This window comes from Sylvia atricapilla, chromosome 1, assembly GCF_009819655.1.
Source record: "Sylvia atricapilla isolate bSylAtr1 chromosome 1, bSylAtr1.pri, whole genome shotgun sequence".
In the NCBI taxonomy this organism is placed as follows: Eukaryota; Metazoa; Chordata; class Aves; order Passeriformes; family Sylviidae; genus Sylvia; species Sylvia atricapilla.
Window position 1 is genome coordinate 16716222 of NC_089140.1, and position 21581 is coordinate 16737802.

General features: G+C 46.2%; 2 protein-coding genes across 2 annotated transcripts in view; both read right to left on the bottom strand.

The window, feature by feature from the left end:
• GAD2 (glutamate decarboxylase 2) overlaps positions 1 to 16377 on the bottom strand; it is a 40315-nt gene extending 23938 nt beyond the window's left edge. The window contains exons 1-7 of the mRNA XM_066315982.1: positions 16253 to 16377; positions 15944 to 16003; positions 15648 to 15800; positions 14416 to 14649; positions 9619 to 9709; positions 8660 to 8772; positions 4782 to 4897 (exon numbers count right to left, since the gene is read on the bottom strand). Coding sequence (XP_066172079.1) covers positions 4782 to 4897; positions 8660 to 8772; positions 9619 to 9709; positions 14416 to 14649; positions 15648 to 15800; positions 15944 to 16003; positions 16253 to 16328 — 843 coding nt within the window. The 5' untranslated portion in view covers positions 16329 to 16377. The remainder of the gene's footprint in view (positions 1 to 4781; positions 4898 to 8659; positions 8773 to 9618; positions 9710 to 14415; positions 14650 to 15647; positions 15801 to 15943; positions 16004 to 16252) is intronic.
• Positions 16378 to 19273: 2896 nt separating this feature from the next.
• The window catches only part of LOC136372956 (myosin-IIIa-like), a 52983-nt gene continuing 50675 nt past the window's right edge, over positions 19274 to 21581 (bottom strand). Inside the window, exons 19-20 of the mRNA XM_066337859.1 lie at positions 21252 to 21392; positions 19274 to 19388 (exon numbers count right to left, since the gene is read on the bottom strand). Coding sequence (XP_066193956.1) covers positions 19274 to 19388; positions 21252 to 21392 — 256 coding nt within the window. The remainder of the gene's footprint in view (positions 19389 to 21251; positions 21393 to 21581) is intronic.

Here is a 21581-nt window from a genome sequence, read left to right on the forward strand (position 1 = left end):
TCAAGTCCACAGAAATTCTGCAAGTCTCTTTAAGCTGTTTTCCTACTATCATTGAAAAGTGCCAAAGGCTGTTTTCTGACTTGAACCCACCTAGTTCTCTACAGCTAAACTTCCCCTTGGCACACATCTCCTCCTCAGGGCAGCATGACTCTGCCCTTTTGCCTGCTAGGTGTAATCCCTGCTCCATACTATTTCCAGCTACTATTGCATACTTTTTAAGACAGTGGTGGTTGGGCACGTCAAAATCACAATAGGGAATGGGTTAAATTTTAACAGCTCTTGCCTCTTAGACAAATAGAACAATTAAAATATTCTGAGAAGGCAGCTATCCCTTTCAGCAGCTTTGTCCATGCTTAAAAAGGGATGGACTCCTCTGAACAGCTACAGTAGCCTAAAGCTGATATGCTGGAACACAGGAGGAGGCCTTCACTTTAGATTTTTCACTGTGTTTGAAATGATAAACTGAAACAGGTTTTTACAACTGGCATCCATCACTTTTCCCCTCTGAGTCAAGGTCTCTAACATCATGTGCAGTCCAGAACAGCTGCCCTGAAGGACATCACTGCTCCTGCACTAGTGCAAATGAAAGAAGACTGATGATGTCCTGATGAATGCAGAGGACTGAATTAAATCCTGAGTGCAAGTGCATCTCAGTGAGAACTCAGGGTATTTTGCAGGGTACTTCACCATCACTGGTGAAACAGAAACAAACAGAAGCAGAGTGTGCTAAATTGTGGCTTGGGGAAGATTTGCTGGCTGGGAATGTGCATAGTAGGAATAATCACATGACCTATTTTAGGCACCAAATGTAGGTTGCGTATATGAGGAAGCTCTTTATGGTCAGTGCACAGAAGTAGGTGAAGCCCTCCCAAAGGTGATTTAGAACATTTAAATGAAGGAATATTTAGGTTCCTAATTTGGATGCTCTGAGTTTCTCTCCAGAGGTGCTTCTCTTCACTGGTTGTGCAGAGAGTGAGGCTCCTAATTTTGAAACACGTTGCACTCCTGAATTAAGGAGGTAATTACTTAAAAGCTGTGAATTACTCCTCCCTTTCCTTCTCCCCCACTGGCAGCTGAACCTATCATGGCATCAGACTGAGACAGATTCTGATTACAGTAGTAGTGGTGGCAACTGTGACACAACTTCATTCATTTGTAGTACAGGAAGCTCTAGGCTGGTAGTAATGAAAACAGAGTTTCATCTGAGATGCTGAAATTCTTCGCTGAGAATTGCTGATACTGAAATCTTTGCATCTGACTAAAAATTTCAAACCCAAAATCTCTGAGTTTCTAAACACATGCAGTTACTTTTTTACTATCACATCATGCATGTAGAGCATGGGGAAATGGTATTATGGATTTACTGCTCCAGCTAGATCCCTACTATCTATCAGGTCTGATACCTACAAATCTATTGGGCCTGAATTCTCAAAGAGCTGGCTGAAGTCATCAAAAAGCCTCTCTCAGTGATTTTTGAATGGTCTTGAGAATCTGGAGAGGTCCCAGATGACTGGAAGCTGAGGAACATCATCCCAATTTCCAAGAAGGACAAGAAGGAGGACCCCAGAAACTATAGGCCTGTTAGTTTCACTTCGGTAGCTGGTAAATTCACAGGAAAGATTATTCTGGGAGGTACTGAAACACAACTGAAACTGAAGGTACTGAAACTGAAGGTACTGAAACACTTAAACCTGGAGCACAGCACAGTCATTGGTCAGAGCCAGCACGGCCTCATGAGGGAAAGTCCTGCTTGTCAAACCTGATTTCCCTCTACAATAGGGTAACCCACTGAGCTGATCTAGGAAAGCCAGTAGATGTGACCATTTTGGACTTCAGCAAAACATTGGTACTGTCTCTCACAGTGTCCTTCTGGACAAAGCATCCAGCTCACAGCTGGACAACCCTGTTACAGGATGGGTGAGCCACTGGATCATGGGCACAAAGGGTTACGGTGAATGGGGTGATACCAGGCTGGTGACCTATCACAACTGGCATTCCTACAAGACTCTGTCCTCACCCCTGTGCTTTTTGACACCTTCAATAATGACTTGGACAGAGGACTGGAAGGGAAACTAGGTAAGTTTGCTGATGACAGTAAACTGGGGAGAGCTACTGACTCCCTCAAGGGCAGAGAGGGCCTGCAGAGAGACCTCGATAAATTAAGAGGACTGGGAAATCACCAGCCATATGAAGTTCAACCAGGGCAAGTGCAGCACTCTGCACATGGGATGGGGCAACCCTGGTTGTGTGTAGAGACTGGGAAATGAGAGGCTGGAGAGCAGTGCCTCAGAAAGGGACCTGGGGGTCCTGGTCCACGGCAAGTTGAACCTGAGCCAGCAGTGCCCTGGCAGCCAGGAGGGCCAGCCCTGTCCTGGGGGCATCAGGCAGAGCCAGGCAAAGGAAGGGATTGTCTGAGGGATCCTGCTCTGCTCTAAGCTGGGGCAGCCTCACCTTTGATATTATGCGCAGTTTTGGGTGCCACAATCAAAAAGACATTGAGCTGTTGGAGGATGTCCAAGGAGAGCCCCTGAGCATGGTGAAGGGTCTGGAGAAGCTGTATGAGGAGTGGCTGAGGTCACTTGGTCTGTTCAGCCTAGAGAAGAGGAGACTGAGGGGAGACCTCGCTGTGGTCTTCAACAACCTCATCAGGGAGGCAGAGGGGCAGATACCAACCTCTTTATTCTCGTGATCAGTGGCAGGCCACTAGGGAAGGCACGAAACTGAGTCAAGGGAGGCTTAAGTTTAGTATCTGGAATAGATTCTTCACCCAGAAAGTGGCTGAGCACTGTAACAGGCTCTACAGTGAGATGGTCACCAGCACCAAGCCTGACAGAGTTCAAGAAGCTTTTGGACAATGCTGTCAGGCACATGGGGTGGTTCTTGGGGTGTCCTGCACAGGGCCAGGAACTGGAGTTGATGAGTACCTAATCAGGGTGTTATATGATTCTACAGTCCATGGTCACTGTCTTTCAAGAGCATCCAACTGCAGCAAAGAGAAATCTCAGTCAGGCCACGGAGGCTAAAAGTAGGTAGATCATCAGCATGATGTGATAAAGGAGACAGATTACATTTGCATATCTTAAGTGTCTATTCAGGTCCTGCATGACACTTCCTATCTTAAAAAGGATTGTACTTCTAGGCCTCTGTAATTTCTGTAACAGCTTCTGCTGTTTTGAGGGTTAAACCATGATCCCATATCCTTTGGGCAATTAAGGGTTAAAGGGTCCTGTCTTCACATAGTGCAGTTTCTTAACTTCTCTGGAAGATAAGAACATACTTTTTATAAAGCTTGATTGAGGAAGGGACAAAACTGCAATTTCAAGACACTTTTAAAATATAACGGGTTTCAGATGCCATCCTATGAATTCTCTAGTATATTTGATTTTTGAATGTTTAATTTGCTAAAGGAACTCTTCTTCCCTGGCATGAAAACACAATTATTAAAGCTCATTTCATTATTTTGAGACTGATAGCACAATTTGGGTCATTGTTTAACACTCCATCACTATGAAAACAATTAAATTCTCTAATGATTAATAGGATTTGTTACTTTAAATAATCACACTGAACCTTATTTGCACGACTTAGGCTTGTTACTTCCATATGCATAATGTATCTCTAGCTGTACATCCAGCCTCTGAAAGTTGCTACTCATCTGTAGACTGTCCTCTTTAACTGCTATGGGGTCAGTAATTCTGCAGCACGGAGCCCACAGCTGTGTATTGCATCTCATCCCATCCTACTGCTATGAAAGGCATCCTTGGAGAGATTTCTTCCTGCACTTTCGGGATCAATTTTTAGGGTATTTTGTTCTTCACACTTGCACAGAACAGAAGCATATTCTATGGTAAGTCAAAATAGGCACCAGGAGGACATTGTTACCTAACATGGACAGTATCCTGCTGAGCCTCGGCCACAAATGAGTCCTTTCTGCCTGAGTCCACACAGCTGGAGAGAAATTCAGAAGTGGACAGTGAAGCCTGAAACCAGCTCATAGCCCCTCCTGGGCTCTCTCTCCATTCCTCTTTCCTTTCCTCCTGCACCCACATTCTCCAATCTAAGCTGCAAGGAGTTTTAAATGGTCATAAAACAAAAAACAATACTCCCAACAGAGACTTCCTTATGGCCGTACAAAGATTAAAGAACTCTCTCATGAGAAGTACTCCTGTTTGTCTTGTTCCCACCCCCCCTTGCCTCTGGCACTGCCAGGTCCCAGCAGTGCTTGTGATGAACCCCTGTGTGCTGAAGCTTTTGCTCACAGGCAGAAATTCACAGCACAGCCCAGTTGCCCAACAAATACTGGAGCTGCTCTACTGTACACACACAGCACTGCCATATGACTGTCTTCATGTATGTTATCACCTTCTCGTTAAATAACAGCAGGAGTGGTTTCAGATGGAAAGATTTTGACTCAAAAGGATTTTCTGTTGCCCCAGAGTGACCCAAACAGATGACATTCCTGGCAGAAAGTGCTGAAACCCAGTGATGATCTCCTCATTTGATGTGGTCCTTACCACTCACATCAACATTTTTATAGACACAAGGGATAGCAAAGAATTGGCCGTGGTTTGTAGAGACTGCTCTGCCTGGATTTCAGCCTCATAGAAATAGAGAGATCAACCCTCTATAGATCAAAAAGTCAGCCTCTTCCCATGCTTTTATTCCAAGTGAAGGAATAACAGAAATGAAGACAGTTGTCAACAAATTCCCGTTCAGCTATTTTCTTCATCACAAATTCATACAAGCAGACGTAACAGATAGGAAAAAACAGAAACACATACATGTTCTGATGTAAAGGCAACCAGTCTGGGAATAGCTGCCATTCCTTTTTCTTTAACTTCTGGGAACATCTTGAAACGTGCAATCAACATAGCATACATGTTAGATATGGCACCACCTGGAGTCCACAGTAATATACTGTTACTTTTTCTATTCATTGTAATATCATTTCAGAACAAATAAGTCTTGCTGTAGTTTTTCTAACTCTAATGCTAATGTCTCTGCCTCGTGGCAGGAACAGAGACTCCTTTTCCTGATGGTCCTTACAGCTGGGCTGCGTAATAAAAGGATCTACTATACACAAATAACAGCTTATGCAAAAAGTACCACTGCAAAAAATGACTGGCACTTCCTTTCACCCTCATTGTAACTATCATCTCTCCTTCAGTCCCCAGTCTTAGCTTTCCCTGTGCCATCAACACATAATCCCCACTCTATTCCATTTCCTAAGCAGATGTCCCCACAAGACAACTTCCTAAGGGATTTCCAAGTGCCACCTAATCTGTGCTTTCCCCTCCTAAATCAGGGTGGTGTTTCATGCCCCAGCTTTGAGCAAACCCACCCACTGAGACCCAACAGCCACTATCTTCTGGGTAACTGGAGTAGGAAGAGGGAAGAGAAGGGAAAATGGGTCATTCTAACAAATATTTTTCATTTTAATTGTCCTCTAATGGGAACAAGGGGAAAAGGTTAAATTGCCTAACGTTTGCCTTAAAATCACTGGCATACACATTCACTTTAAAATAGACATTTCAAGATGGCTGTTTAATCCACTTCGAGATGAGTATCAGACCTACAACTCTGCAGTGGTCTGTTTCTCCTTTTTGAGATTTTTTTACAAACTGAGTCTCTGTGTCTACAGTGGAGCAATGTTTGGCTTTACATTAATGCTGCATGAGCACTTTGGGAATATAATGCAGTACCTGAGGCAGAAGCTGAGAACTTTTACATGTGTATGCACACACACAGACAGACAGACATACATGTATACATGAAATCCATCAGGTTTATCCCATATATATATATATATATATATATATATATATATACAGAGATTGATTATATATCCATGCTTATGCACATGTATTTATATAAAGCAAAGGTTTAAAATGAACAGGTTGAAATGCCAGTGAGGTAGAGTTCAATTATTGCAACATTCATCCACCTAAAAATGGAGTGAAGAGCACAAGATGTGCACCTCCAGAGGATGGTTCAGCTCATCCTATGGCAGATGGGTGTACTAGGTGGAACTTGCCCTGCAGACACATTCCCCACTTTCCCTTGAATACACAGGAGCTGCTCTAACTAGCCCAGGTTAGACACCCAATGCTTGGACAGACAGAGTGAGATAAGATAAAATCCACCCTTTGAGCAGATGAAGGAAGCACTGTTGGGTTATCTGTGCTGGCAAATTTAACATTGTTTTGACTTTTTAAAGATTTGTTTTAATCTCACTGGAGACATATACTGTTCCACGGCCCACACAAGCTGTGCCCTTCATTTCTAATCAGAATCCTCTGCTCTTGCAGTGAGGCTGCCCTGCTGTGGGCCTTCCCTGACCTCACTGGCCTCCTGTGAATCTAAGGGAAAATGCCACAGAAAATTGGCATTGCTGGCATACGGGGCAGTACACATTCGGGTTTTTCTTCTGCTTTCATCTATCTTGAAAGATATTAATGTATTTCTACACCTCTCTTTGAAATGACAAAACAAGAAATGGAGAGATTAAGAGGAAATGCTCAGGTACCTGTCTCTAAAAATGCAGATGTCATGCAAGAGCTGCTTTTGATGATTTAGGTGACTGAACTAAGTCAAAGCAATTTGGCCTATCTTGTCCAAAGTAACTGGCTCAGTGTCAAAAGAATCAAGACTGAAATGTTAAGTTTTTTTCAATACCAGGGTTTCCTATTAGTATTAATTATTCATGTAACCTTGAGTGTATTAATAAGCCTGCATTCTGCTTTTAATTTCATAGTTGTGTTCACAGTTAATTGCAGCTAACAAAACACACCTACAGAATTTGGAGAAAGTAGTCAGGCTTTTATGCTTCACATGTATTGATACTGTATATTTCATTCCAGAGAATGCAGAGAGAAAGAACCTTTTCATTCCAACAGTAAGGTCGTCAGCTAAAGCCATAAAGTAAGAAGACAGCACAAACTATTTTGATTATTGCCAAAAAAGCAGAACTTGCTTTTTCAGAACTGAGTATTGCTGCCTTAAGAGAGAAAATTAGAAAGATGCACGTTGCACAAATTAGAAAGATGCACGTTGCACAAACCAGAATTGCAGAGAAAGAAAGAATGAGAGGGGGCAGTCCTGTAAATGCCAGGGCAGGTACATGCCTGCCAGAGAGCCTGTCCTCACACAGGTTTCAGCTCTCACACACCAACAATAACACCCTGTCCCCTTGCCAGGCAGCACCTTCCACAGCCCCGCAGGGCCAGCAGCTCCTCCTGAGGCACACACCTTTCCTGACTGACACTGTCTCTACCCGAGTTTGCCAGACTTGGGCAGATCTGGCACATGCACTTTCACCTAGCCTGTTGCCATGCCCAGCTCTGCTCTCCAGAGCTGGCTGGGCAGCCTTGCTATTGCTCTTCTCTCACCCTGACCAGCACAGTGGGAAGGTGAGGAACTAAGAGCAGCTGCACATAGTCAGCTCAGGGTTGGTAAACAACCACTGTTCAGTTTCCAAAAGCTTTCACTTTGGTCCTGGGCTCATGATACACACTTAGATGCCCGGTGTGATGGAGGCCAACGTTTTCAGGGGGATCTAAGCACCACAATAAAAGCTGTCAGAGCTTTTGATCTCATTGCTTTTTAAGTAAGAACTCATGAAAAAGCAATGTCAATTGTTCTCATCTATTTTTCTACATATATGGGAAGGGCCAGAATAAAACTCCCACACCACTTCCCATATGTGCATTCAGATGGGAGAAGTTGAGGATGAGCCTGACTTTCATGGCCTCGGAGACCTGAATGTCCTAGGCTGTTACCAGTGAGGCCTTTCCTCTACTCAAGAGTGCACTCTTTCTCTCTCCATTAGGTCAACTAACTTTCCTTCCAGAAAGGCTATTTCTTCAACAGCTAACAGTCCATTCTCTTTTGACAAGCCAAGATATTATACCCAATGTAAATCCTTTCAGTATTTTGCAATTTTTTAAGATTAGACAAGCCAAAATTTTTGAGCAATGGAATTACAAAGTCAGAGAAGAGGTGACAAAAAGTATAAATCAAAAGAATAAGTGGAATGATTAAAAAAAAATAAAGAAGCCTTACCAATGTTTGTCAATGATTTCTCTACACTAACTTTTTCCCCTTATTGACTTGCCCTGAAGGAACCAGGTTTTAAGCCTTTAAGCACTCAGATTAACTAGCCACCCAAGCACCCCACTGAGAAAAACAGGTCAGCTTCACATGGAAAGCTAACAGCATGCTCTAATGCTGGCAGGGTCTTACTGACTCTATTAATGCTGGAAGGGATGCTATGCCTTTCCCTGTTTCCTCCAGTTTCCCCTGTGGTGATGGAGAGCTTTGTTGTGTTTCTTCCCTCTGTTCCTAATACAACAGTCTTTCTATTTCATGGAATCCATAAAAAGTGGGGGCAAAGCAAAACTGCAAGGCAAATGTCTCTTCTCATTATGTTTCCCATGTGCCATTACAGCTGCTCATCATGCAGTGCAATTTGCTCAAACAGACCCTCATAATCACATCCCTGAAATTCATAAACATGCAATACTTTATCTCAAAGAGGCCACTGGTGTTTACTAGCAAGTGTCCTCTCAAACATGCATATTTAATTATATTTACTCTTTAGCTACAGGGGATGTCATATACCACAGTCTGAAAAATAGAGGAAGTTTGAAAGGTCATGTACCAGGTGAAAATATCCCATCGCCACAGCCCCCTGGCCAGCCAACCATCTCTCTCATTTTCCTTAGTGTGACATATTCCAAAAGTACAAACACTGGAGCAATTTCATAGGTGAACCTGAAATGTAGTAATGTCCATATTTAATGCTTTCATCTACAACACTAACACATCTTTTTCCAATATTACATTACATTATAGCCAAAATATACTCTATCTTATCGCGGGTAGGGTTCTGTTTCACAATACTTGCCACAGTCTTCCTTCTGATTTGACATCTACTGTCTAGAAGGAGAAATGCAGGGAGCACTTGAGAATCCGTTTCCACCCACTTCAGTGAATAAAATCTTGCCCACCTCTCCCAGGTTCGAGGCTTTGCCCTTTATCCAAGAGATGCTGGGCAGAGCCCTTTGCCTGCACAAACCCGTGTGCATGTCTGGAGGCACATGTCAGCAATCCTATTCTTAACAGCCAGACAGAGCATGCAGCTAAGCAAGTACACAAAAATGCTTCCTAATCCCAAAGAGGAAAAAAAAACAAAAACCCACACTTTAAATTCTGCATCACTTTCTTACAGGAAGCAATAGCTTTGCTGGCTCTAGGTATGGATTGTACATAACCCCTTTATGAATGAGGGGTGCAACTGCTCACTCAGCACCCCTTTCATTTCACACATTTATGCACGCAAAATGCTAATCTGTATATACATTTTTTGTGTGCTTTTGGGAGGTAGCACAACCAACATCATATCATGATGATGAAATTTTATAAATGACAGGCTACAGGACAATGTTGAAAGTCTTTCTAAAAATAACTGTTGTAACCATTTAAAAAGCAGATAATTTTTTCTCCAGAAATTTTAACATAAAATTATTCTTTCACTCAGATACAGAAACTAGTATTTTAGAGCATAACTGTGAAATTATATTAAATATCTATATATTCAATAAAAACCCTTCTACTTACATATTAGTATTTGCTGCTGATGTCAGCCAATCTGCAGCCAATCCAACCATGTCCAATCCAGTTGAAAGTTGATTAAAATATCTAGGGTGCCCTGCATAAGATAGAAAGTGTTATCAAAAGGCTGATGACTCTGAATGAAACTATTCAGTGCTGAACAGTATATTTACCTCCATATTTCTGTAGAAAAGGAAGCGCTTTCAAGGTATGAAACAAAGCAAATGGCAGTAAATAGATTTCTTGAAAAAGGCACAGTAATTTCTCTTCTTTCTCATTCCAAAGTCAGTAAAACCAGAGTAATTATACTCAACGCAGAATACTGAATTCCACACATTCCCTATTATCCTTTCAATATGCCTTGAAAATTAGCACATTGCTGCCTCACAAAAATAGCTGTTTGCTCCCGTTAGTGTGTCACATGTTGTCACTGGATATGGTTTTGCCTGACTAGGTTTGAAAGGCACACATGAGACACCATCTGAAAAGCTTGCCAGGACATATAACATCAGTGATGAATGGCTAATGATTGTAATAGACAGGGAGAAATGAGAAAATGGAGTATTTTGGTGACTGCTTTGCACATGACTCCATGGCTGATGATTGTACGAAGATGGCAGGGAAGGTGGTGGTCCTTGTCATTTCTTCACTGTCAGAGTGCAATTACAAATAGCCTGGCTACTTGCAATTGTGATTTTAATCGAATGCTATGAAAACCAGCACTGCTGCCACAGCAGAATGATGCACAGGACTATATTCAGTGAGCTGATAGACTCTTTACTCAGTTAATCTAATTGGCTCCTGTTTTTTTTTCTAAAATCCTCCTAGAGATTTTCCTTAAAAATGTGCCTAGAGCCATCAAACACAGGAAGCATTAAAATTCCATTTTTACTAGCTCCTTCCCGCAAGCTCCTGATAAGTGGCATAATTACTGGTACAAATTATGGATGGTCCACAATTACTTAAATGCCATCCAACTCAAAGGAAGGCAGCCTCTGCTTGGAAAACACCTGTCCTGACCCTTAGACGATGTACTGTTATTGCCATTACAGAAAACAAAAGATAGAGCAAGATGATTGAGGAAATGCAGACCCAGCACTGAGAGAAAACTTATCTTTGGTCTCCTGTGGCCTCTTATCAGGCGTGGACACATGGCTGGCAGAGCAGCACGGGGAATTGCTCCCCGGCTCCCACCCTGCAGCACACAAAGGCAGAGTAATCAAGCTGAGCAGGCAGACCAGAGCTGAGGATACGGGCAGGGGACACACGTGCAAATTCCACTTGCCTGTGCCCTTAACCTGAGACCAACCCTGTGCTATTGCCATCCAGCCTGATCGCATTTTGCACCCAGCTCCCCACTCTCACTGACAGGATCTGCCACCTTTCCCTGGTCTGTGCTGCCAAAGACAGGCAGCCACAGCCCGAGCACCAAGGAATGATGCTCAGATCCAGCAGAATAAACTGCATCTTGCTCCCTGCTCTTCACACTCCTAAGTGGGGCTGGTGGACCTAAAACACATGCACACTCCATCACCACCACCACAGCCCAGGCCATCCTGCTCCAAGGACTCTGCCCGCATCTCCCCTGATGGAGGGATTTTGATGCAAATTTCCATATTTATAGCTTAGGTTCCATATCACAGCTGGATGAAAAATTTCACCTGAAAGCAACAGAAAATTAGGAGCTAAAAGCCTTTAGTGGATCAGGGTTACAGGAAGACAAAGAAGGCTACAGAAACTCCTGTTTCGGGAATAAATCCACACTGAAAAGCTGGGGAATAGCAGAATTTGTATCTGCAGCTGCAGTGTCTCAGCGGTTCTCTGTCAGCCCCACACTCAGCCCCAGGCGACAGCCCTGTTGTCACTGCTCGTTTCTTCAAGCCAACCTCCCAGCACACCACCTGCTTTGGGAGCCACTGCAGGAACAGGCCCTGTGGCACAGCCTCCTGACGCCGTGCCCTCCCGTTCTGCAGCACGGCTGTAACACGGACGGGCAGGCGATGTACTGCCCCAGCCTCACCCCTGCCCCAGCCGCAGGGGTCTGTCTGTCCATGTGACGCCTCAGTACGTGAGCGGGCTCTCTTCCCTTGCCTGGATGGCCGTGGAAAACTGAGTCTTTGCTGAGAACACAGGCTCCACTGACCAGGTAAGGAGAGTTTGTGAGAGGTACTCGAAAATCTCTACCCAGGTTCCTCTGCCTGAAATACACATCCTTTGTTGAACTTGATTCTGAACAAAGAGGTACTGCAAAAGAGACTGTGACAGGGTGAAGAATTGGTCGAGGTGAAAATAGGAGATTATTACTTAATGGTCTGTTTAGCAACACCCAGTGTATTCACAGATATCCCAGAGTAAATCGGGAGATGCTGGCCAAGAAGCAGGGCCAAGGCAAGGGACACCCGAGGCCTGGCTTTCCCTACTGAGGGCGTGCCTCTGCCCCACACACCCTCTCAAACACATTCCCAGCTGCACTGGTTTGAGGCACGGGCACGCCCAGTGTGAACACTCGGCCTCCACAGCGCCCACAGGGAAGCGACGAGCAAGGCTGGGCACGGCCGGACTGCAGGGATAAAGGCACGGCTGGCAGCGCCCAGTGTGGCCGTGCCTGCAGCCTCACGGCGTGCATGACCAGCACCACGGCCTGCCAGGGAGCAAGGCTGGGCCAGAACCAGCTCCTCGCACCCTTCCTGGAGTTTCCAAGCCGCTTTTAAACGCTCGTATTTCAATTTCCCTGTCCATTTTCAATTGTACAGCGCACAGTAACTGAATTTCACACCCATCTTTCCCTGCATTCGCAGTCACCGCCTTTTACATCCTCTCAGCGAGAATTCCGTCTCTCCGGTAAGGGGGCAGAAAGCGTGGCTTCCCCGGCACCCCAGTGAGCCGTGGCATGCAGGAAACACCTGGGAGCTACCCACACCTGCCCCTCGGCCGGAAAATCAGCCATCTGCCTCGTCGAATCCCTTGACCTGGGTATCCAGCTGTGAGGCTAATCTATGCAATACAATTTATTTTTCAATCAGCCTCCCGGGCACTAAAGCAAAACGCCGCCCAGGAGGGGCCGTGTCCGCGGGGCTCCTGCGGCAGGAGTGGAGCAGACGCTGCCGCCAGAAACCGCACCATACTGTCCTTCCTCTGAGGGTAATTCCAGTGTTTTACTCCGGAGCACATGCCGACGGCTCTAGGTGTAAACCCCACGCATTTGGTGAACTCCCTCCCAGGCTGAGGCTGTCACCCCAGGGCGCTGAGAAGCAGCAGCAGCCAAGCGAAGCGGCTCTGCACCCCCTGGGCTGAACACTACCACGCAGCCACATTTCACAACCCTCTCCTGCAGCCGTTCTCAGACTTCAAAAACATTATTTTCATTAAAGCAAATTATAAAATGCCAAGATGGGAAAGTCTCCGATATTTACAGAGAGGAAGAGAAATGGTAACATTGTTTTAAAAGGTCTTTTTTTGGGTGCACAAAATGAAATAGGTCTACTATGTGAAAACAGGCTATAACAAAAAACAATTAATGAAAACCACCTAAGACACCATATTTTTTTTTTATTTCCCAGAATCACAGATCCCACATTCTATATCATTCTGTGCAAACACGTTTCCTGTGCCCTATCCAGACACATCGCACCCATCACTGGACTGATCGACTTTGTTCCTCTGGAAATCATTTACCTAACTATTTAATCCAATATTTTACAAACATCTTAACAGCACCCCACCCATGCATCAAAACATGGTCATTTCCACCTCTAAACGAGGAGGATTACACAGACTCCTCACAATCTTTACCGGGATCGGTGTGTCCTGCTCTCTCAAAACCTGAGATTTTTTTTTTTTTGTTTTCCACTCAACCTCTAGTCACAAATCAGCCTTTTGTCTCTTTCAGTAATTGCTTCACATTTATTTTTAAGCAATTTCTCAGTAATTCAAATTCCCACTAAGAGCTCCCCGGACTCCCTATTATTTCTCAATGACAGCCTAATTGCGGCTCCGCTTTCTGCCTGCTCCGCCGCAGTTTATTTAAGGTGGCCCCGGTGCGGAGTCGGGCGCTTCCCCACGCCTGGGCGAGCCCCATGCTGCTTTCCCTCCACGAAGCCCACAGGGAGGCACGACTAACGGGGGACCCCAGGCAGGCAGGAGTCAACCCATCCCTGTTTTCCCCAGGGGAAAACAACAAATGGCTCTTAAAACAAATCGGACTTTGGTTTTATTGCTTGAGCATAAAGTTGAAACAAAATCCTCGATATTTCTGTGTAAGATTCTGCTAAATTCTCTTTTTTATTTTATGTCCTACAGGCGAAGTTAAAGACACGGCAAATGGCCGCTCAGAGCTCAATTTACAGGCCGTCTACAGCGATTTCGGCTGTCAAATGGGCTGGTCCCTGCTTAGCCCCGTGCAGGGACTCCCCTCTGCCCCGCTCCCCGCTGCCCTGAGCTCCGCGCCCGCCGCACCCCGCTCTGCAGCGAGCAAGAGGCCATCGCCGGGGCATCACGTGAAATGGATGAAAAGAAAGTGGTGGTGGTGCAAAGTCTGCTCGGTGGCACACTCGGCAGCTCCGACGCACAGACGCATTAATTTTACATCGGAAAGGGTGTGCGAGGCTGCACTGACAGCTACAGAGATGGATCTGCTGAAGTGTTTTATCATTTTGGAAAACGATTTCTGTCTCTGCTAGAAATTGCTTGGAGCTGACAAAATACAGTTGCTCTTTCAATCTTTAACGTCTCAAGCTAAATTGAAATGACACCTTTAATCAATGGATGAGACCATACAGGGTAGAAAATGAGCATTGCTATTACCTGTTTTAATTGCATACTTCAGAGTTGTTCTGCAGTTCAATAAAATTTCTTCCAAGGTCTGTGGCTGGTCTGCCAGTTCCCAGTTATATTCCTGGAGCAGCTCATTTGGGTAATGGAAATCAATAACTTTTGTTGATCTATCAAAACTTTTCACCACATACTGAAGTAAAATGTCCACAACGTCTTGTAGGAAAGACATAGTAGTTATTTCTCCATTGCATGTCGGCAGAAGATCTGGGAATGAAGAAATGTAAAAGTTAACTTCGTTTTATGACCACATGCATAGATTTTGAACAAAATGTTCTCCCGTTTATTTTTAAAAAATCTCTACACTGTAGTCAATAAAAATAAGTTTTGTTTTCATTTAATAAGCAAACTGGCAAGGTTGTATTTCGAAGAATGTTCTGAGAAATTACAAGATTTAATATCCTATCTAAATTGGCCAGTTTTGTCCACAGTATATTTTCCCATCAATTTTTAAAACAGTGAGAGCAGGGAAACAAGAAAAAGGGGAAAACAAATCTCGTAGGAAATAAAGACTGAGCAAAAAATGCTACAAGCAGCACACTAAAAACTGTCATTTGCCTTGCAATAAAATACCTTCGTGGTGACTCTCCTATGAAAGTGACTTGTTGATAATTTAATGGCTTTTTCAGAGGCAATGCTGCACGGGCTCTCGGTGTACACAAAGCTTTTGTTTAAGAGCGATGGCTCGGTCAAAGCCAGACTGTACACGAAGCCATAATTTGGTGTCCCGGGCTGCCGAACAACCGGGAGAGTTCCTGGCCAGCTCATGTCGGCGGGGAGCTGGGATCTACTCACTGGCGGAGACGCTACCTCCAAGGTCAGAAAAGATGAAGTGCAAAAATATCTCGAAATAAAGCAAATGAGTAGGAGAGCGCTATCTCTCTCCTCCCCTCCAACCTTAATTACATCGCAGGGTCTTCAATGAAAGGTCGACGCTGTCAGTGCTTCACAGAAGGAAAAAGCTGCGGGCTCCAGTACGCGGGATTTTACTGCTTTGGGTTTTACTTTTCGGGATTTTTTGTTGTTTGAGTGATTTTTCGCCCGGCGGGGCCAGGGCTGAGGGCGCAGAGCTCCGCCGCGCACCGCCAGACATTGCCGGACCCCCCACGCCTCCGCGCAACGCGGGCAAAGGCAATTTCCCGACCGAACCGCTGGTTTTTTCTTGTTAGTTTTAGAGAAGCAGCGTGCCCCGGGAGCGCCGTTACCTGTTGAGTGCAGAAAGGCGTAATTCACGTCCGCTTTTTGGCAACTGCAGGGTTTTTTGTCGCAGGTGCAGGTCGGCCTCGGCTCCGCTACCCCCGGGGCTGCTGCCCTGGCGCCGGTTTCCACGGGCTTCTCGGCATCTCCGTAGAGCAGGGCTTGACAGCGACACGGACACACGGCCTCATTACCGGGGCATCGACCCCCGTCCCCCGCCCTCCCGGCCCGGGGCAGGTCCCGCGGCGCTCCGCGGGCGCGCAGCCGCGCCCCCGCCGCGGGCTACCGGGCCCCCTGCCCTTACCGCAGAGTTTGTTTCCGATCCCTCCCGTGAACTTCTGGGCAACCTGGCACCAAGCTCTGGCTGCAAGAGAAAATCGAGCGGAGGGTCCGTGGGGACGGGCGTGTGCTGGGGGCGTCTCGCCCGACCCCCGGCTCCGCTCCCCAGGACCCCCCTGCCCCGCAGAGCCCCGCAGAGCCCCGCAGAGCCCCGCCGCCCGCACCGCTTCGTCCCGCCGGTCGGGCTGTCACAAAGGGGGCTCCGGCGACCGGGCAGCGCTGTCACGGCGGCTCCGTCGGGCCGGTCCCGCCCGGTCGCTCGGCGTCCCCCTACCTGTGCCGGGAGTCTCGGCGGCTGCGGAGCCCTCCTCGGCTCCGAAGGGCCAGAAGCCGGAGCCGGGGCTTGCCATGGCGGAGGCGAACCGGCGGGGCGGGCGAGGAGCGGCGATCTGCAGCCCAGGCGGCCTGAGCGAGTGTGCGTGAGTGTGAGTGTGCGGGTGTGTAAGTGCGCGCGGCTGCGCCAGGCGGCGGCAGGCGAAGGGGCGGGAGCGCCCCGGGCACGCGTGGGTGGGAGCGTCTCCCGTGGGCGCCCCTGGGGCGCGCTCCGCCGAGCTGCCGCTGCCGCGCCCCGCAGGCGATGCTGCCCGGGACGGGGCGAGCTGCTCCACGGGGAGAGGTGACCGCTGAGGCCACCAGCGGCGACGGCGTCGGCTGTTCTAAGGGGTGTCCTCAGCCTGCATCGGAGGAGCGAGGGGCGGCGGTGGGAATACGATAGCGCTCGGGGCAGACCCGAGCTACGGGCGCTGCTTGAGCTGGGGCTGCAGCTGCCGTGCGGGGCGAAGGCGAGCGAGGGTGCTTGGTGCCGTCTTCACCCTTCCATGCGGCCGCAGCCCGGCGGGGCGGGCGGACAGGGCTGAGCCGCCCGGTGCCGCTGAGCGGAGTGCAATGGTAGTTTTCCAAGTCTTGGCGGGCCGCCGAGGTGGTCCAGCCTGGTACCTCGAAGGGATGGTCGGGGAAGTGTTTTCAGTCTTTTGAGATGCAAATCGAAGGGAAACCCCGCCACCATACCTCCCACTTTTTCACCGGGGCACCTCCGCACGTGCGAGCAGGCCACTCCCGGGCGGCGGCGCCGAGGCCGGGGACAGCCCGTGCCGCCGGCGGTCCCGGGCGGGGAATACACAGCCCCCGAGCCCACGCCGTCCCATCGGCCCGGCCCACAGCCACCGGCGGACGCCCCGTCGGGCCGGGCCGCCGCAGAGAAGGCGCAGGTGGAGGGGCAGGCGCAGGGCCGGGCTCCCGCTGTCCCTGCTGCTCCCGGGAGGGCAGGAGTGTCCCGGCCCGTACGGACGTGCGGGAGGAGCCTTGCGCGCCGCCGCGGCTGCCCCCGCGTGTCCTTGGAGTCCCGGGGCGCTCCCGGCCGCTTCCCGCAACATTCCGAATTTGGGACCCTGGCGGAACCGCCATCCTCGCTTCAGCCTCGAGGAAGCAGAGGGCCTCGCGGCCAGACCAGAAGAGCAAGAGAACCACTGTTCCCATTCCCATTCCCTTCACGACGTCTCTGAAGCCATCCAAACCTCCTTTTCCCACCCAGCCGGGTCTCCGCGACAGTCTTTCCCTAGCGCGGCTGCCTCTCCTCTGTCACAGGAGGGATTTCAGGCCCTGGCTTTGGAGGGAGGCAGGAGGGACCACGCCAGGTCAGGATGTGGCTCTGCCGAGACCGCTGGTCACGCAGGGCCCCCACGCCGCTCGCAGCCAGGCCCTGTGCTCAGCCCGGGGCATCTCTGCTTTCTGCAGGCACCCACATGGTTAGGAGGAGTGTCCCGCCATCAGACCTCACAGAAATGTCTCAGTGCTTTAAAACACAGCTGTGGTGGGAAAGGAGAAGAAAACCAGCCCAGGCATCTCTTTGTGTGAAATTACAGTCTGTTCCAGTTGCCACATCACACTGGCTTGCACGTAGACAATAACTCCAGCTTTCCACGGCCAAAGGCTGCTGTGAGCCCTTCCCTGCCTTGCTCACTCATGCCCCAGTCCACAGTGTTTTGTCGGTTCTGTGTGTAGTTCAGACACAACCAACCGTATCACTGGTTTGTACATTTTTATTTACTGTTTTAATAATACATGACAAAGCAACTTTAAAACAGATTTCAAAATTTTAACAATTTATTCGTTTTACATTGCAGTAGATTTTGATCTGGTGCACAGCCTTGTAACTAGTTACAGATCAGGAAGCGATAGTTATCTGTCTCTGGGGAAAAGGCCAAATGTGCGTGGGGAATGGACAAAACCCTGCCCCTGTGGCTGACTGCTGCCGCCAATTGTCACATTCAGGAGAGCTGAGGAACAGAGTAGGATCAGGCCTTTATGCTGGCATCATGAAATTTGCCTTCTCTTGCTTTGCAGCTGGGAACACGCAATTATGAATCGTGAAAGGAAGCACTGCAATTATCTGTGTGGTTTCTGTGAAATAAGGTCTTTTGAATAAGGAATCAGGGGGAAATTTGAACACTGTGGCTATTGCTTTTATTTTCATTTAATTTCTAGTGGAACTGATTAAGAATGATCATTACATTTCAGCAGCAATCAACCAGAGAGTGTATTTCTATTCCTTTCTTGGTACCCCAGAGATTAAGATTCCTAAAAATCTAATGCAAATGAGAACAAAGCAAACATGATTTAAAAGTTCATCACTTAGTCACAAAGCTCAGAGGAGAGGGCTGGATATAATTCCCACAAATGGACATCTCCAATATAAAGATTATACACACAATATTGACCTTTAAAACTGGCTACAAGCTTTACAGTAAAGTCAATAATGAAATAAACTGCCATAGTATGCTATCCAATTAATCGTATACATTAATTTTCATGAGAGGGACACTTGCCACAAATGGGTCATCCCAAAATTTAGGCAATGTAAACTAAATTAAGCAGAAATTCCCCCATGGTGCTCTTTTAAATTTTTTTCCTGTTAAAGAATTTATTAGAAACACTAACTAAGGTTTTCTGAAGGTGCATATGGAAATTTGAAAGCTTAACTAGGTGACTATAAAGTAAATTATTATTTTGATTGGATGAGACTGATGAAATGGAAAAAAATAAATATGCACTGAGGAAAGCAAACTAGATTTAAGCTGATTTTTGTATTAGGGAAGAATACGGTATGTGACTGACAGCGTCCCTTTGCAATGGTGTTGGGCTGTAAACCACAGTAATTCATATTCATACGAACACACACATAAACTTGAAACATTGAAGATTAAAAAAAGAAAAGAAAAAAGGAAACACATGGTATAAAATGATAAAAAAAATTATGCTAATAAAAGCCAAATGGCAGCAGGAGCAGCAGCAGCAGCTAGAACTGCTGGATAAGGCGGCGGCGCTGTGAGGTCTTCCGCAGCAGTCGTCTGTAGTCATAGGGATTATCTTCAGCTTTGCTCTCTTCCAGGGGTCTTTCTGCAACCCTCGACCTAGGGGTTAAGCACAGAAGTGTTTTAGAAATTACAGTCAAAACATTTACCTTGGCAAACACTCCTAATCGACTGCTTAACCTCCACCCTTGTGGGGGAAAAACAAAAGGAGAAAGAAAAAAATCAGCTGACTTTGCTAGGCCTCTTCCTGTGCTGCACAAAACAGGCACCTCGGAACAAACACATTATATGCTAGAAGCAGATGAACACGGAAGAACAACATGTTCTTCTATGAAGGGGACATTATAAAAGGACATAAAAACGTTGAGAGCATGGGGATGCTTTGCAGTAGCATTTGCCTGATGGTTACTGCACCAGATTTTCGGTTGGCATAAATTTGTTTGCTCTGTATTTAACCTGCCTGTGGAGTTCACTGTAAGCGTCCATCTAATTTTATTTTATTTTCAAATGGCAAGACGCATTTTGGATGCCACCTCTGACAGGCTGGAATAGTGATGTGGCATCAGCTGTTACCATGGAGCAAGATTAAAACTAAAAGACAGTTATTTAAAAAGTAAATTACTCTGAAATAATTACAAAAATTTGTAGTGTTCTACACTTAAGGTGCCCCCACCACTGGTCCTATACTCATGTCACAGGTAAATTGTTAAATAAAAAGTACTCAATGCTTCACTTCTGTAGATTGAAATGGCTGTACAGTCTTTATATCCTAGTGACCCTATTCAAGAGATACTGAAGTGCAGAAATGTTTATTAATTGCATTCATCTGCCCTCTGAGGTAACTGTAAATTTAGAAGTTATGTATATTTTGTTTCACTATGGCTACTTAGGCTGCAATCAGAGCAGCAAACAGTAAAGGGTAAGAAATTCCTTTCAGTGAGCTCAGTAGCAAAACTTTTACTCACCTAAACCAGACCTCAGGGTGACAGATTTGGTGTAATTAACCACCTTAGAAATGCAGCATTTTCTAATGGTTGTGAACTACATGGTAATTCCCTGATATTATTACTTATAATTACACATCTTCACTTTCCTGAAACTAATTTAGATCTTACATGAAAAAAAAGGCCAAAAAATGAAAGATGGAAGGGGCACAAAACATTACATTCTAAATGTTTTACAAACATTTCCTCTATCACTGCAGATACATTTTCAAATTCAGTGCTCATCCTAGGCTTAGCATTTTTCTTAAGACTTTGACCAAGATAGTTTTCCAATCTTTTCTTAGATTTAGGAATACTCAAGAAGATACAATTTTGTTGAGATATATAGGTGTGTGTTTGCATGTGCAGTGTGTGTGAGTGCATTGGCAAGAGTGAGAATATGAATCTCCTTGGCCTGGCAGTGGTCATCCTGTATGAAGCCTATGTGGGAAGAGAGGAGGTTGAGTGAACCCTCCCTCTGGGGTTTTTCTCCTGGCTGTCCATCTTGGCAAGGTGCATTCAGGCTACAGACACCTGTGCTGCTACAGGACAGCAGGAGAAGGAGGCAAGTTGGAGTCTTATCTGCATAACACCTGCAGAAAGTCTGGCACATGTCCACCCTATTTAAAACCTAACTAATCAGAAATACAGTTTTTAGGTTCTGCTTCAGTTTAATTTTATATCAGAGATGCAGAATGTCTGTCCATCTGGCCCTCGGGAAAGAAAACCTGGCAGTTAGGCTGAACACCAATCACAATGGCATCTTACCCCTCTTGCATGGGGAATATTTCAGATATTCCAGTTCTGAGATGGGAAATTTTAGCTATATGTTTTGCAAGATAATTTGGCAAAAATTCACATGTAAAATAATAGATTTATGTGCAATTTGAAAGTGCATTTCTTTTCTTTTTATGAATATTTTTAATATGCCTACAAAGATAATATTTATTTTTTGCTATTACTATTTTGTATGAATTACCGCTCGGTAGCTCGTAAAATGGAAGTCCTGCGCTCAATTGGGTATCTCTTCCTTCTTGTGGTAGTACTGCTGTCCTTGGAGCTGGAGTCAGTAGATGAAATTTCTTGGTAGTAGATATCTATATCTAGCACTTTGCTCAGACTGTCAATAAATAAGAACACTAAGTTAACAGTTTAACTTTTCAATCTTATTTTCAACATACAAACCCAAGGCAGCCAAATATCATTATTAGTTCTGTTTATGTGTCGAGGATCTAAGGAGAAATATGTATTGGTACAAAAAAATCAGTCTCTGAAGTATGACGGCTGTACAATGTAGATATTGAGAATT